Below are 15,854 nucleotides of genomic sequence, written 5' to 3'. Positions count from 1 at the left end.
ACTGTTAGTTAATCTTTCTTCCTTTGTTTTACAACATTTTCTACTATGTAAGACAGTAACTGAAAACTAAGCTTTACAATTGTTTTGTGATACAACAAAGAATGTACAAATATTAAAAATTCTAATGTAAATTAAAGGCTTAGTTAACAGACTTCCTTCTTGCACAAAAATCAAGAATCCTTTTGATAGCTTGGCAATCCAGTAGGTGCAATCAATGCTGTATCAGCCCAGTTCTTTTGTGAACCTTACTGCAACTGATAGAAGTTTAATCATAACTCTGAATGATTCAAAATGGGAAAAATTACTATCAGCTTACATGGTACAGACTGGATCGCATCATCTGGAACTGGTCTATCAGTTTCTTATGTAGGGGACGCATTTCTGGGTGTACAAATTTCTCGTGGACTGCCAGACCCACTCCTAAGACATGCACCTGTTAAAAAGAGAACATAACATCACAAACTCACATAAATCGTGTCTAAGAGATGGAATAGAAGCCTATCCCGCAGTTCCGTCTGTGTGCAAGAAAGTACTGTAAAATATACCACTGTTCATTCACAAGACTGCTGATAATTAAGCAAGCTTAAGAGACCGGGCAAGTTCATATTACTTCAACAAGTACTTTAAGTGTGAGACAAGTACATTTATGTCATGTTGGATTACCTGTGTTAAGAGATAACTGTAAAAAAATTACCAGATTGATTCTCTCTCCCAAGTGAACAGCATTACGTACTCACACAGATAATTCGTTGTGGCAAAGAAAATTCCTTCCACCCAGTCTCAGAGAAAGGGTTAAAGTTGCCAACAGAGATTTCTAAAAGAGGTTCTGATAATTGAGTTGAACAGTGGCAGTGTGGCATTGCATAGTCACTCTTTCTGTTGCTCATTATTTATTTTTAAAGGTCACTTTTTCAAATGTCAAACATACAATATTAGTGATTGAAGGAGACTATATAAGCTCTCACATGAAAGAAAATAGTAACGATAACAGGCTTAAGATGTATATAATTCCCTACATGATCCAAAGTCTGTACAAACAATAACTAATTAATCTTCAAACATCCTTTTGAGGACTGAAGGGAGATAAGCATTATCTTTATTTTACAGATGGGAAATCTGAAATGCAGTTAAGTGATTTGTTGAAGAAACAGGCCCAGTAGCTCTATTCAGCCTTGAACACATTGTTTAATGGAGTATATATCTTGCCAAACTTTCAGTTAAGAGGCATGCGATTTTCTGATTTCACTCCCATCAAAGCATCCAGCTAGCTTTATCTACCAAGATGTTTCATGGAGACACTAAGGAAAAATAAAACTGCAGATAATACAAATAGCCATTAAGTTTTCCTATGTAGTTCTGCCAGTTTAATCTCAAGCCTGACCTGGCCTCTCCTGACTCTGATTATCTTTGAAATTTACTGGGAAGACATAATTTAAAATGCCCAAAATGAATGGCAGGCTTGAAACGTGGCAAGATGTCTGTTGGATAATAAATGGAGACAACGAAATTAATGTACTTTTAGCTGAGCTTCACCTCACATCCCATAAGGTGAATGGCTTGTGCATAAAATCCTTGGCCATCACCCCCCTCTTTTTTGTTTAAATGTACTTTAAATCTCCTCTACCAAAATTCTTTGCTTCTGAATCAATCAGTTGGATCTGGTATGCTTAGATTGACTGCTGATGAATCCAGACACTGTAGCAAAGTTCTTTTGCATCTGAAAAACAGTACCTGTTCCTGCATGAGTTCCTTGAGCTGTGTGATCTTCTCGGCATCTCCAGGGTGCTTTGTGATATAATCTTTATCAAAAAAGGCCTGTAGAAAGAAAGAAAGAAAAAAAAAAAGAAAGCCTTCTGCTTACTGGAAAGTATTTCATCGTAACTTGGTGTCAAAGGATGAGAGGAAAAGGTCCAGAAATCTTAGGAAAATGAAATATATTAAGATAGCAGCAGTAGCTCAACTTTTTTGCTTTTAGCACTCTGGGATCCAGGTAAAGCTACAGTACAGCTTTAGCAACCCTGATGATTCTGTGGAATCACGAATCTGACCAAGTTTCCCCCAGTGATACTGATGAGCAATACCACTAAGCCTTGCATCATCCAGTTATTTGAATTTCATATAGTTTCCTTCACATAACTGCCTAAAGGTAAAGGAATTAAGTCAGTAACATGGTAACTAATGTAAAGCATGAAGACATTCTTTTCACGGCTCTGTAAGGAAGACATGTCCCACACCCCTGGACCACTCTGCCATTTTTCACTATTTCACCCTAGACTTACCTTTTGCAATGCAGAGTTTAAGTAGCAGCTTGCCAAAGATTATGCCAGATAACATGCTGCATAGACGATCATTTTAGGGTTACAGTGAGTCTGAAATTAGGCTAGCAAAGATAATGGTTGAGTAGCACAAATTAGTGTCTTTTCCTGATTATAGGCCCAATCAGTCTCAATTACTCTGAGCCCACTGCCTCTATTGCAAAATGGATTTATAATGTAAGCAGTATGAAAAAAAAATAAAAATATCTGCTTCACTCCTTTACCTGCCAAGTCAGGATTTCCACATAAGCCAAGTTTCATTCTTGAGAAACCCCGCTATGAACTTTACCTACTTCAATGTGATATCCCAACTCCACCTTTGGATCCTCCTGTTGATGTGTGGCTATGCAAGCACTGATGCAGAATAACCAAGTAGGGTTTTTAACCTCATATTTAGATAATGTGCATGAGAATGTCTTATCTTATTATGTCATACTCTCTTTGAAACAGAAATGGAAATAAAATTGAGAAGAGATGATACTAAATTCAGAAGCAGAGCCTGGCTTACCTCCTGGTATCGTGCAATTCCCCCATTAACAGCTGCATCAATCACTCCATTCAGGCACATGCTGAGAAGATTAATGTTACCATGCATTTGTTTATGCTGGTACTGGCTTATCAGTGTTCTCAGCTCCTGGTTTTTGTTCTCAACCACTTGAATGGCATTTTCCAAAGGACTAACTTCAACCTCAAAGGCAATAAAATATACTTTAATTCCATGGACGCTTCATTGAGATTTATTATCTTCCTTGTAATGAAATTATACTCTAGGATTGTTCCGTGATCTCCTTAGTTTTTCCTGCTTCGTAGAAAATTAGCTCTAATAATAAACTTTACTGTTAGCAATGCTATATTTCAGGTCACTCAGTTGTGATAACTTCTTTCTGTATACTGAAGACATGGCAACAATGCAATTATTCCATCTTTTTGGCATTGTCTCCATTATACTACCATGTTCCCTCACATAATTCCCCTGGTAATTCAGTAATTATTTAGACTAAGTGGTGGAAAAAAGATATACTTACTAATTGGTAAACTTCATCATTTGAAACTGCAAGATTTCAGCCAAAGGAATTTGAAGTTGCCTAGCACATGTCCTCAGTAACTCATCATTTCAAAGGCAAATTACAGGAACTATTAATCTTACCAGTTCTCTTCTCTCCACTTCAAACCAACGAGAGATCCCAGGCAAACTGTGAGTCAAGGTCAGAGTGGTACGTTCAATCCACAAGCTCTGCAAAGAGTAATTGAGGATGTGAGGTACACAGTGAGTCACAATCACATCATCTGTATTCTTACTACAGGTGCTACAGGGGTAAAGTACAGAAAAGAATATAGTGACTTCCTGAGCATTTACTTACTTTGCAGAAAGTCACTTGAACAACAAAACCAGAATTCAGTATGCTCTAAAGCAACACATTCAACATTTCTACTAATTTTTAAAGGCTGACCATCAATTCTCTCATGGGAACCAAGACAACATTGTGGATATATATGGCAGTAAGAAAAAAATTCCAGAGGGGAAAAAAACCCCAAATCCTTGCTTCAAAAGGCATCTCTTCTGGCACTCAAATAACTCAACTTTAATCTGAACAATGCTTTTATGAGGTCAGGCGTGTAACCACTGGACTCAACAGCTACTTGTTATTCAAATTACTGTAGTGTATTTGGCCATCAAATCAGGATTACTTGAAAGGCTGTATCAGCATAAAATAATAAGACACTATTTGCCTTGAAGAGATTTAACACTTAAACTCTGCTTATTCACGACTTCTACCTTAAATTCATTTTCCTTGTCCTTTGGGCCTTTGTGGAAAGGCCTGTCATAGCGGAATTTCCGGATGTTGTTGACTCGGTAAAAGCTCTTTATGCGATCAGGGACACGGTCCATTTGCAGCACATCTATATTGTCTGGGATGGGAGTCACTGCATAGATCTGTAAATCTGTAAATTATGTAGTCAAAGAAAGCCATGGGACATCAAACAGGAAGGCTGTCTCTACTGTGGAAATAAACAGGATGGTGAACTCAGAAAGTCACATGCGCCTCTGTTTTCCAACACTCTTTTGCAAGTGAAACAACAGAACGCTAGACTAGAACTACTAGCAGAGTCTACAGAGTTATAGTACCTCACAGCCAGATTAACTGAAGAGGAAGATACCTGAGGATGCAGAGAGTATGTAGTAAGACATCCAAAATACCTACAGCAGGCAAAATATCCAGTTCCTGTTATTTTTAATTAGAGATAGCTGCCTCATTTATGCAGGAACTTTTGTAGGTCTTGATGTATTTAGGTACCTAAATATCTAATATTTACCTTTGATAAATTTCACCTTCGATACTTCAGCTTTGTCTACAAACCAAAGTTACCCTAATTTCATCAATTTACAGTCCAGTTTAATTAAACTGGTTTAACCTCAGTGTTACAGACAAGATCTCTGCAAGCATAGACAAACCAACCAAAATACACATATAAACAACCCCTCTGTCTATGAAAGTATCAGTGCTATATAGCGGAGAAGAGTGAAAAGCATGTGTTATGAAGGACAAATGGGAAACACCAACCAATTTCAGGAGATTTCACTTGCTGACAATGTCCTTATGGTTAAAGTCTTGCACAATACCCTTGCTGTTGTCACACAAGCCAAACAGTGGTGTTCTCATGACTGAAATCTCCAATAGTCTCTGCAGACCCATTAAATGGTATGTGATTCAGTCCTTAAATGTACATAGCATTGTATTGGTTGCATCAAACCACAGCACAGATTACCAATGAGAAGAATTAGATTTAAAGCCTTAGGTATGAAAGAGTTCAGCAGTTTAAAAGAAAGGGAGACTGCAAAAAAACCCCCACGTTATGTGAAGAATAAACACAATGGAAAATTAACACTTTGGAAGTAATATCTGTTCCCAACAAAATGTCATCCAAGAGAAGGTATCGGGAATACTGTTAATGTATTCTATTTAATGTATTTTATCATAAATAAAATGTGAATTATGGCAAAGCTGTTGGTACAGATTAAAACATGGATGTGACCAAGCAGATGTGACCAAAGACAGGTATTTCCCTTACATCCCTTACACACAGATGACCTGCATTACTTCCTGAATAAAAAGTGACAATTCTCTCCAACAATACATAGTGCAATGAACCAGTTAATGTCTGCCGTAGACAGGTGTATGTTTCGTCCATTTCCAGCTCTACCAAAGACACTTACGAACTGAAGTATCCAAGCTGATGACCTTTTCAATACCTTTCTCTGTGCTCTACCACAGTTGTTCTAACCGTAGTTTGCCCTTTCACTGAAGGATACACTGGGCATCACACTGCAATATAGAGTCATCTGGGTGGTTTGGATGCTGCATGGCAATGGCTTGTGGGAACTCACTCAGCATCCTCTGCTGGAAGGCTTCTAGCCTCTCATAGTCGTGGCCCCGACATACATATTCTTTGTTCTGCAAGAAGGACAAGCATAAATCAGTCTCCTTAAAAGTTAAATTTATAGGCTTTTATCTCACTTTAAATTTTACTGCTTCAAAAACAAAGATAAATGACAATGTTAACATGCTAACATGAGAGTAAAATGTGCATTTAACACAGCTCATATATTTTATTCCTTCCTTTTTCTGTACAAGGTATTTCATCAAGAAGTGATGAAGTAGAGTATTCCACTGATCTCTCAACAGAAAGATGCCTCTGATCTAGCATTCAGTCATATTGTCTTTTCTTTCTTGCTTTTCGACAACTGAAAAGGGACTATTTTTTAATTGGACTATACTGAAACATACCAACCAAAACTTAAGACTAAGTCTCCAGCGTAGCTGTTCTTCACTGGGAAAGCTGCTGTCAGATACAATTTAGATGGATAAAAGTCCTGAGGATTTCATAGAACAGAGGGAGATAAATGTTTATCAATTTATCAGTTATCCTTAGAGAGAAGTTGTAACAAACTGTTCACAAGTGTCATTGTTTAATCATTGTTGTATTGTCATGGCCATACAATCCACGTCTGATCATGTTGAACAATATATCCTCAGGAACTCCCCTGTCTGTAGTGGAGTAATATGGAAAAGCCTTACCAAGAATTCTCAGTGGCCACCTAGCAAATTCCCTTTCAGCTCTAAAAGCACTTTCCACTTGATGAACAAAATTTTGTTTTTGCCAGTAATGGAAAGCTTGCATTTAGATATGCCTCTTGAGGCACTAAATCACTTGTGCGGAGTTCTTGCACGCTTTTTGAGCCATCTCAAACTCTGACCAGCAAGATCCAGGATTTCTAAAGTCCTCAGTGTCATAAAGATTGTTTTCCAGTGTCTTAACTGTATTACCACAAAACACAATTTTGATTGGTGTTAATGTCTCCTGATGCAAGACCAATCAAAGCAGGCAAATTCTTTAATTCTGGTAGTTTTAACTCTTATAACAATTAATGGAAGTACAGGGAGGTTTTTCACCCTCATAAAACAAAGAAAGAATCCCAGCCTATTTCTTGCATTTAGAAGCTGCAGTATATGCATTGACATTTAGCTAATTGCTCTAGAAAAGGGCTCTGGCTGAGCAGTTCTTAATCTTGTAGCAAAAATCAAAGAGAAAGCAGCAAAACCCAATCATAAAAGACAGCCAAGGAGTACAGTTATCTTTGGCTTTGCATTTCAACTTTATGGAACAGATCTCATGTTCCAGCTGTGACATCTGTCACTTTGAATGCATCAGTCACAGCAACCAATGAACTGGGAGAAAAACCTCATGATGAATCTTGACAGTTCAGTATGTAATGCCCAAACTTTGCAGCTATTATTAAATTTGGAGTGAGTCCATATTTGAAGGTAAATCTCTTCATGGCACTTACTGCATTGTCTATTTTAGCTTTTGATTGCAGCAATCCAGAAAACTGTAAGCCTATAAATAAAGTTATTGTGATTCTAAAAATAATGCCCTGACAACACCTCAAAGCTAGATTTAGTAGACTCTTCAGACAGATGCCAACACAAGATCTCAGAACACAGCTTGTCAGGCCTTACTTGAACTTCTGGTAGGTAGAAGACATGGACAGTTTTAATTTACTTATGCAGGAATGCTAGAAATAGATGCAGAATTCGTAGAAGCATGAGCAATAACTTTTCTGATTTTGAAGACCCTTTGTCTAAAGATGTAGAAAGAAGTGGTTATTTCCTTTCTTAAGCTATACAGCAATAGAAAAATAAATGAGAAAAGGGCATGGAGTTATTTGATCACTTTAAATCACTCCCATATCCATTTGAAAATTTTAAATCCAAGTAAATCTTTTTCTTCTCTAGAATAGCTGCTTCCAATCTCTTTACAGTGTGATCCATGCTGATGTGATTGCTAATGGGCTTAGTCTGTGCTTCGCAATGTGTATGCTCTATGGATCATTAGAGAGAGAAAGGAGGAGGATGACTTTTAATGAGATTGCTACATTAGTAATCTGCTATCAGAAGTACTGCTACCAAATATAATTGCAGAATTAACAAGGATTATAATTATGTAAGCTCATGTTCACTGTTAATGTCTCCAGCCAAGTATCCATATTGTTACACCATTTCACAAAGAGTAAGTGCTGTGCACTGAAAACTTGTGCAGTGTTAAAGACATAGGCCATGCAGGATCCAAGATAAAACTGTAGGATCCATAATACAGTAAGATAAGCTAGATTCACTGATACTACTTCAAATGTAGGAAGACTTATGTGCCATAACGTTTTTGTTGTCATTCATTTTCTGAAACATCTGTTGTTAGATATAAAACCAAGAAATTGTCAGTTTTCTCTGGAGATCTTCACAAAAGGGCAGCTACTGCTTCATACCGCAACACTTGTCATTTCCTCAGATTCCTTTGCACATGTGTTCTACACACCAATTCAGGCTGCTGCATTATGGCACTGTTCAACTTCACCTTTGAATAACGTGAAGCTACCCGTTTATCCACTGGTACTTTCATCTTGATTAATTCCAACTTGCCTTTACTTTCCCCCTCCCCACCACACTTCCATTAAAAGACTGTAATTAAACACCAACGTTTAAATTCTAGTTAAAAAACAAACAAAAAAACCCTTAGTAATCAGAGAGAAACTTAAGAGTGCAATTTTCAAAATGTGTACCCTATGGGAAAAAATGGTACACAGTTTAGCTTTTTGTGGCTTCTTACTGTATAACTCAAGAGCGGTGCCATCTCTTGTCAAACCATTCCTTAAAAAGAACACAAAACATGCACCTCTAAGGCCTTGAAAGCGTGCTTCAAATTAGCTTGTCCTGTCAAGCTAGATGGCATCTACCATCAATTTTCAGACAGTTCTTACAGCAGTTGGCAGATTATATTCCTTCCTTGCTCTGAACTAGCAACGAGACATTGTATGAACAAATACCCATTTTAAGTTTGATTCCTTATTAGGAAAAGAAGAGAATTTCACTTTTTAAATGGATTGCACACCCAGCTGATCCTGTATACACCAGTAGACAATAAGCTCAAAGTGAGGACGTGTCCAGAGAAGCTGCTAGGCTTTTTGTTAGAGAGAGGGGAAATTTTCACTTGTAGATAGCGTAAAAGAGTCATCAGTCTGGTATTAACATCATTCTGTCATGTGAGACTTTTTAAAGTGTGTAATTTGAGATGATGAAAATTAGTTGAGTAATGACCCAACATTGCTGGAATACAGCATTTTGCTTAATATAGAGGCAATTTGTGCTGCATATGCAGATCATCAAAAATACACATAGGCATGAGTCAAATTTCTGATCTCTTTTCCTAAGAGCATTCCCAATGGACCACATCCTTCAGTTCAGTCAGAAAGCTGTTTCTACTTGTGCAGGTGTAAAAAAATAAGCTGAATGGCAGTCATCATATCTCCACAACAAAAATACAAAGTCTTAACTGCTACTCTGAGCCTGCTCACTTTGTCATGTCTTGTATAAGTCTGGCTTACCCGCAAGAAAAATGGGAATTTCCGACCATAAAAACCAACTCTGAAAAACTCAGGTTCTAAGCGCTGCTGTTCCATGATATTATCGTAATAGGTAGCTTCCATTTTCTGTGGAGGAAAAAGATAGCTGTTTTCAGACCCTTAAAGCTGCACTTAAAACATTAGAATTTCAAGACATATTAAAGTATGACATTACTCTCTTGCCCCCACAAGTTTTATGAAAGGACTGAAACTCTTTTAAAGATAAAAATTATTAATTAAACAGTCTACATGGTGGAACAGACTATGGTAGCATCATACTCATTTTACATTTTTGGAGATGACAATTTTTCTGTTATATCTCATTTTAAATTAAACAGGTCTTGCATGTAACTTTATTTGCATTGCAGAATTAATGGCAAAGCTGAGATTAAGATCTATGTTGCCTGCCTGGCTCACGGTTTCCTATTCTTTCCTACAGCTCAAAATCTATACTACTGCCCGGAAAATTCTATCAATTCAGTTGGTTTTGCCTTAATTGAGGGGCCTGAAAAAGGATGAAACAAAATTAAATCTTCTACAGCTCTGTGCACCAGTAAGTTTAACATGAAAGAAAAAAATTGGTTTGGAAAAAGTAAAAGGGCTTTTCTCTAGTTCCAATTACTAGTTTTGTGGCACTGGGCTAGCATTTGTATCAAGAGTGGGATTTCAGGACCTCTTGCCAAACTGAATCTCAGCTGAAAGGCTCACAGGAATATCACTATAGCAAAAAGATAGCTTTTTAAAGAGAAGAATCCGTTTGACATTATTGCTTCCACCACAGGGAACTCTAACAGCAGCTTTGACTTAGAATATTGCATCAAGGTTTTGTTTTCGGTTCCAATCCATATTAACTCCTTTTCTAAAACAGAGAAGGTCCCAAAGTCCTTTCAGGAAGAATAAAGGAATGTGTTGAATGATGTGAATGGCACAGAGAAAAAACTCTTTAGAGTGGGGAGAAATTCAAGTCAGTTCAGGTCACCACAGATTTAGGGAACTTGCACAGTAAACAGATCTCACACAGGGGAGTGAAAGGATGAGGTGAATTTGTTACATGATCAGCAGAGATGCTCTTCACCTGCCTGTTGATTAAATCTAAATAATAAAGAGGCAGCAAGAATAGCTAATTTACTGATGTTTAGGAAAGAAAGCCTTGATTCACAACTTGAGTAAGCCTTGTTAATAGGTTTGTTTGCTAATCATTCATGATCACTGTACTGATACAGTATTTCCTGTACACTGGGATAAATTTTCACAGTGCCTTATTTTAGATGTCTACAATAAACAAGTGCACAACCAAGATGGCACCTGTACTCTCTTTAGGGCCAATTTGAAGAAAATAGGTTCTTCAGAAGTGTAGTTCATGAGACCTAGTTAGATGGGTATCTTCAGATGAGAATAAATTGGACTTCTAGAGATAATTTAAACCACTGTGTGTAATAATACATTCATGTATCATAAATCGTAAATTTGGACGTATGCATGCTATCCCAGGGGAAAAAAGCAGATAAACTATTTTCACACTCATAGAGCTTTTAAATAACAAGCAGAACTTTGACTTTTTCTGATTAAAGCATGATTCTGCAAACATGCCCTGATTTAATCACATGTTTGGTTTTACTGGAGGATCAGATTCTTGTAAATTGACAAGAATGCCATAAACATTTGCCTTCTCCATTCTTTCTCTCTTGTTCCTCTTATGTCACCTGAGGCACAAGCTGTCCTTGATATTTTTGGAATTAAAACCAAATATCAATATATAATTTTTTTAAAAAAGCAAAAATATTTTATGCAAATATATATATAAAAATATGCAATTGCAATAGGCAAGCCCAGCTCCTAGTTTACTGCTAGCAGACATAGGAATTACTTCAGTGGACCTACCAGGTTATTGAAATGAATCAATGGCCAAGGAGTCAGTGGAGCTATATAGGGAATATGTTTATTTTTTAAATTCAGGATGTTCTGACAGGAGAGCAAAATTCTCTGGGGAATGACATGAGAGTCTACAAGGAGAGGAACTGCTGCTACTTACCCGAATCCAGCTGAGGCTCTGATAATCATAGAGACTTTCGTACTGTATGGCCAGCTCTCTGCACAGCGGGATTCCAAACTCCCAGCTCTGCAAAACCAAAGCAAATCACACTCACAGCAACCAGAATGTTCTTGCCAGCTGAGCTGAGAGGAATATGGAAACTCAATTTTGGGAGTTCATTTGGTATGAAATGCCAGGGATTAGAAGTGAAAATGCATTGTGATGAAACAGTTTCCACTAAGTATCAGATTAATTCCTTCTTCAAGATGGTAACAGAGGCATATGGTCTGTTGAAGTTACGCGCGCATACTGCTTGTTACTGACAATTCACTCATGAGTCTGGGAACTTACTTGGAGAAAGATAATACAACCAACAATTAGGAATAAATGGCTTTTGTCACACAGCGTGAGCAGAGTCTCACTTCCAAATGGGATGCTGTGGCAAAGCCTACATAATTCTCTATTCTGTCTTCTGGACAGAACCGGATTGTGCACTTGGGAAGAGGCAACCCTGGCTATACGTACAGAGTAGGCGATGAGACGCTAGACACCAGCCATGCTGAAAGGGACTTGGGGGTCTTGGTTGACAGCGAGTTGAACACGAGTCAGCAGTGTGCCCAGGCTGCCAGGAAGGCCAACCGTACCCTGGGGTGCATCAAGCACGGCACTGCCAGCCGGCCTGGGGAAGGGATTGTCTCGCTCTGTACTGCGCTGGTGCGCCCTCACCTCGAGTACTGCATGCAGTTTTGGGCACCACAGTACCAAAAGGACATAGAACTATTGAAGAGCATCCAAAGGAGGGCAACAAAGATAATGAAGGATCTAGAGGGGAGGACATATAAGGGGAGGCTGAAGTCCCTTGGTTTGTTCAGCCTAGAGAAGAGGAGACTGAGGGGAGACCTCATCACGGCCTACAGCTCCCTCACGAGGGGGAGCGAGGGGCAGGCACTGATCCCCTCCCTCTGGTGACCAGTGATAGAACCCGAGGGAACGGCACGAAGCTGCGACAGGGGAGGTTTAGGTTGGATATCAGCAAAAGGTTCTTCACTGAGAGGGTGGTCGGGCACTGGACCAGGCTCCCCAGGGAAGTGGTCACAGCACCGAGCTTGACTGAGTTCAAGAAGCGTCTGGACAATGCGCTCAGTCATATGCTCTGATTCAGGTGGTCCTGTGTGGAGCCAGGAGTTGGACTCGATGATCCTTATGGGTGCCTTCCAACTCAGGACATTCTATGATTCTAATCAGAAAGCTGCTGTCTTCCCTTGAGGTGATCCTAAAGATGTAATCTTTTCATGCTCCTTTTCTGATGTGAATTAAATTAACAACATGTAACCACATCTGTTTTCTCTTTATACCAGCTCTTTTACATGTACCCTGATACTATTCCTGTCATCCTAACTCAGGCTTTGTCTGTTTCTTTCTGTTAGATTTCCACACAGAGAAATTCCACTGTGCTAGTTGAATATTCTGTAGATACAAGATGAGATACAGAAGCAAAGAAGTAAAATATACAGGTAACTTCAAAAAGAGAGTTTGCAGATATTTTAAAGGCAAAGAGAATGAAAGGATATCTGAGTTACTGGGATTCTCCATTGTAAGATCTGTGATGTTAATGAGTAACATCTTCTCAGTGTAGAAATTTAATAGGTAGTTCCATGTGCTATGCAAGTGTCACTTCCCTCTAAAGCATCATTCTTGCCCCTCTTCTAATAATTTCCTAATGTCTCCACTGTTAATTTCCCTCATTATTGCTTTCTCTTTTGCTGACATCTGATCTGTTTGCATGTTCTATATTATGTCCTTCTCTTGAAAAGCACATTTATATGACATTTATTGCAGCTTTCTCCTGTGGCACCAGCAACTCTCTGTTGAGTGCTGCTGACTGCACACAAGGAAGCACAGATAAAGACAATCAACATTTATGAATGGCAACCTTTATTTACTCACATCACAATATGCAGATTTCTTTTGGAAACATGATTCTAATGAGGGTGCATGAGAGAGATTAGTTCAAATGTTGGGTATGGAGCATATGATCTAAAAATGAACTGCTTTGGAAATACAGCTTTGGGTGTCTTGCACTTGACTGGCGCTAAGGAGAATACATACTGTGATGCTGTGATGGGAGCTGGTCAGAATTTTTAGTTAATAAAATCTAGCAGTTAACTGGACAGAAAAAGATTGTGTAAGCTTTCAAGCTATTGCTGTCCAGAAGTATGATCAATCCAGTTCACAGTCTCCCAACTAGAAAACCTTGAGTTTCAACAGACAAAATCATAATTGTGAATTTAAAAAAAAAAAAGAATTTTTTTCATTTAAAGTTATGCACTTGCACACACTGCTGACTGAGCCATAAACCAGTTTAAAGCATAGCAGAAATGAGCAGGAAGGAGCACAAAGAGAGAGTGAAGGCTAAAAGGGCTTTGGAACACCTTGTTCCTTCCCAGCACAGGGCTGCTACCAACACTATTGAGAATGGGAGGTACTCGATTCTGCACTCCACTGTAGCGCTCCAGGCCTGCCATGGGCCATGCCACCACTCCTTGCCCTCCACTGGCATGCCTTTTAGGTCAATCTCACAAGACAGTCTTGTAGCCATAGTTTTCCCCCATTCCTGTGCTGAAAAAATTTTCCCGTTAACAAATGCAGAATTTTTACACCCTTTTCATGCTGCTTTGACTCACTTAGTGGAAGATGCCAGGAGCAGCATGAGAAACTTAACTCTGGAAATGCAACTGAAGGACACAGAACAACAAATTCCACTCTTCAGGACCTCAGGAGGGACCATCTTAGGGTGGTGCAGAAAGAAACTATCAGACACAAGTTGAGGGGAGCAAGTTTCTTCCATTCCCTGAGCTGTTCCCTGTTACACAGCAACATAAAGAGTGCTGGAAAGCAACAGGAGGATTTGGCTTCTCAGCATCTCTCACTTCCATGGTTTGAGTGACATACACACTGCTTAAGTAGATTATTGAGTCATTCAGCTACAGTTTATAATAAAGAAGGATTAAAACACAAAGTCAAGTAACTCCAAAAAGATCCAGTGGGGAAAAAACCTCAAGAGGTTAACACTCTATAATCTGTTAGGAGTTTTACAGCAAAATTACATCCATCAAGTTTTCACTCCCCTTCAGTGCAGATATGGATTGCCTGTTTTTCTGAAAAATACAGGCTCATTTGTTTTACATAGTATCTACGTCATCTTTGTCTAGTCAGAGAGTATAGTACTGCAATATTTGCACAAGTCAGTAATTTCTTTTTTTACGTGCAGTCCGAAAACCCCTCAAAAGTTCTGAAACTAAAAAGACAACCATATGCAGTATTATTACAAAATAATCATTCTGGCCAAAAAAAAAAAAAAAAATTATTAATTAATCACTTCCTCATAAATAGGCCATTTCTTCCTACACAGAGGAATCTGATGTCCTTTTGCAGGTTCTGTAGAGAATGTCTCTGCCATATACAACTTTCCGTTATCAGGGCTAGGAAAGAATTATCTGGAATGGCAACCCTGTATAACCAAATCACATTTGTATTTAATGCCACTGTCATTGCCATCACAGGCAAAAACAACCCTGAGGCACAAAGGCAGATGTTATCTTCCAATAATACAAGCTGTAGGAATTTTTCTAGAGAAGGGAAAAAAATTGAAAATATTCTGATAGCTGATACCACTTTTAAGGTTCACCTCTGAAGTGCTCCCAAACTGCCACGACATAAGGGACTGTGACACCTACGTCTGCAGTAACTTAAAAAAAAATTATTGTAGAAAACCAAAACCGAATATGTGAAATTGAAATGTATTGATTTTCATCTTGGGCAATGGATGGAACAGCACTTTAATTAAAAGCCACTTTAAAATAACAGCGACACTGAAAAGACTTAAATCTTTTTTAATAAAGGCACACCTGCAGTGCATTGCCTGCCATTTACTTCTGTAGGTTAGACACAAAACAAGTCCTTAACTGAGTCCTAACACAGCAGTTTGCATAGACAACTACAAAACACAGTCCCACCCCCCAAAAACTAAGGAATTTGCATTCATAGAGTGCTCTGCCATATCAGGTGACCCAAAGTTTGGCTTAAAGGTATAAAAATGTTTTGGTGTTTTTCCTGTTGGCCTGCCTAAACTAGTTCCCAATGTTATGCATAATGAAATACCCATGTCCATTTTCTCATCTGTTTTTTCATCCAGAGCGCCAAAAAGCAATTTGTCAAGTTATAAAACCTTTTGAAAGAAATTTACTTCCAGACTACTGAACTGAGATGATAGGCTTGCAGGCCTTAAGTAAGTCAGGAAAAGGGAAGGAAGCTGCTGGAAGAGAGGAAGAAGTTGGCATACCTTCCCTTTGTTGAAGTAATGGATAATCTTACGGCACAGACCTTCCTTACGTTGCCACTCTGACTGAGACGGATAATGCAGGAACTCTCTCAGAGGTCTGTCCTCCCACTGAAGCAACTCACAGTACAAAAGCAAAGTAAATGCAGCCTCTGTTGGAAAGGCAATTATTGAACACTGAATCAATGACAACAAATAAATAGAACCAAT

At 38.6% G+C, this 15,854-nt stretch overlaps 1 protein-coding gene across 13 annotated transcripts in view; it reads right to left on the bottom strand.

The window, feature by feature from the left end:
• The window catches only part of DOCK3 (dedicator of cytokinesis 3), a 224,773-nt gene that overhangs the window by 19,243 nt on the left and 189,676 nt on the right, over nt 1–15,854 (bottom strand). For all 13 annotated transcript variants that reach the window (XM_054838228.1, XM_054838236.1, XM_054838229.1 and 10 more), the window contains 9 exons: nt 15,648–15,796; nt 11,306–11,392; nt 9,256–9,360; nt 5,629–5,770; nt 4,093–4,259; nt 3,463–3,549; nt 2,824–3,003; nt 1,732–1,815; nt 317–433 (listed from right to left, as the gene is read on the bottom strand). In XM_054838228.1, coding sequence (XP_054694203.1) covers nt 317–433; nt 1,732–1,815; nt 2,824–3,003; nt 3,463–3,549; nt 4,093–4,259; nt 5,629–5,770; nt 9,256–9,360; nt 11,306–11,392; nt 15,648–15,796 — 1,118 coding nt within the window. The remainder of the gene's footprint in view (nt 1–316; nt 434–1,731; nt 1,816–2,823; nt 3,004–3,462; nt 3,550–4,092; nt 4,260–5,628; nt 5,771–9,255; nt 9,361–11,305; nt 11,393–15,647; nt 15,797–15,854) is intronic.

This window comes from Grus americana, chromosome 11, assembly GCF_028858705.1.
Source record: "Grus americana isolate bGruAme1 chromosome 11, bGruAme1.mat, whole genome shotgun sequence".
Classification (NCBI taxonomy): domain Eukaryota; kingdom Metazoa; phylum Chordata; class Aves; order Gruiformes; family Gruidae; genus Grus; species Grus americana.
The sequence above is the reverse complement of the archived record's forward strand: the minus strand, read 5'-3'. Positions and strand labels throughout refer to the sequence as shown.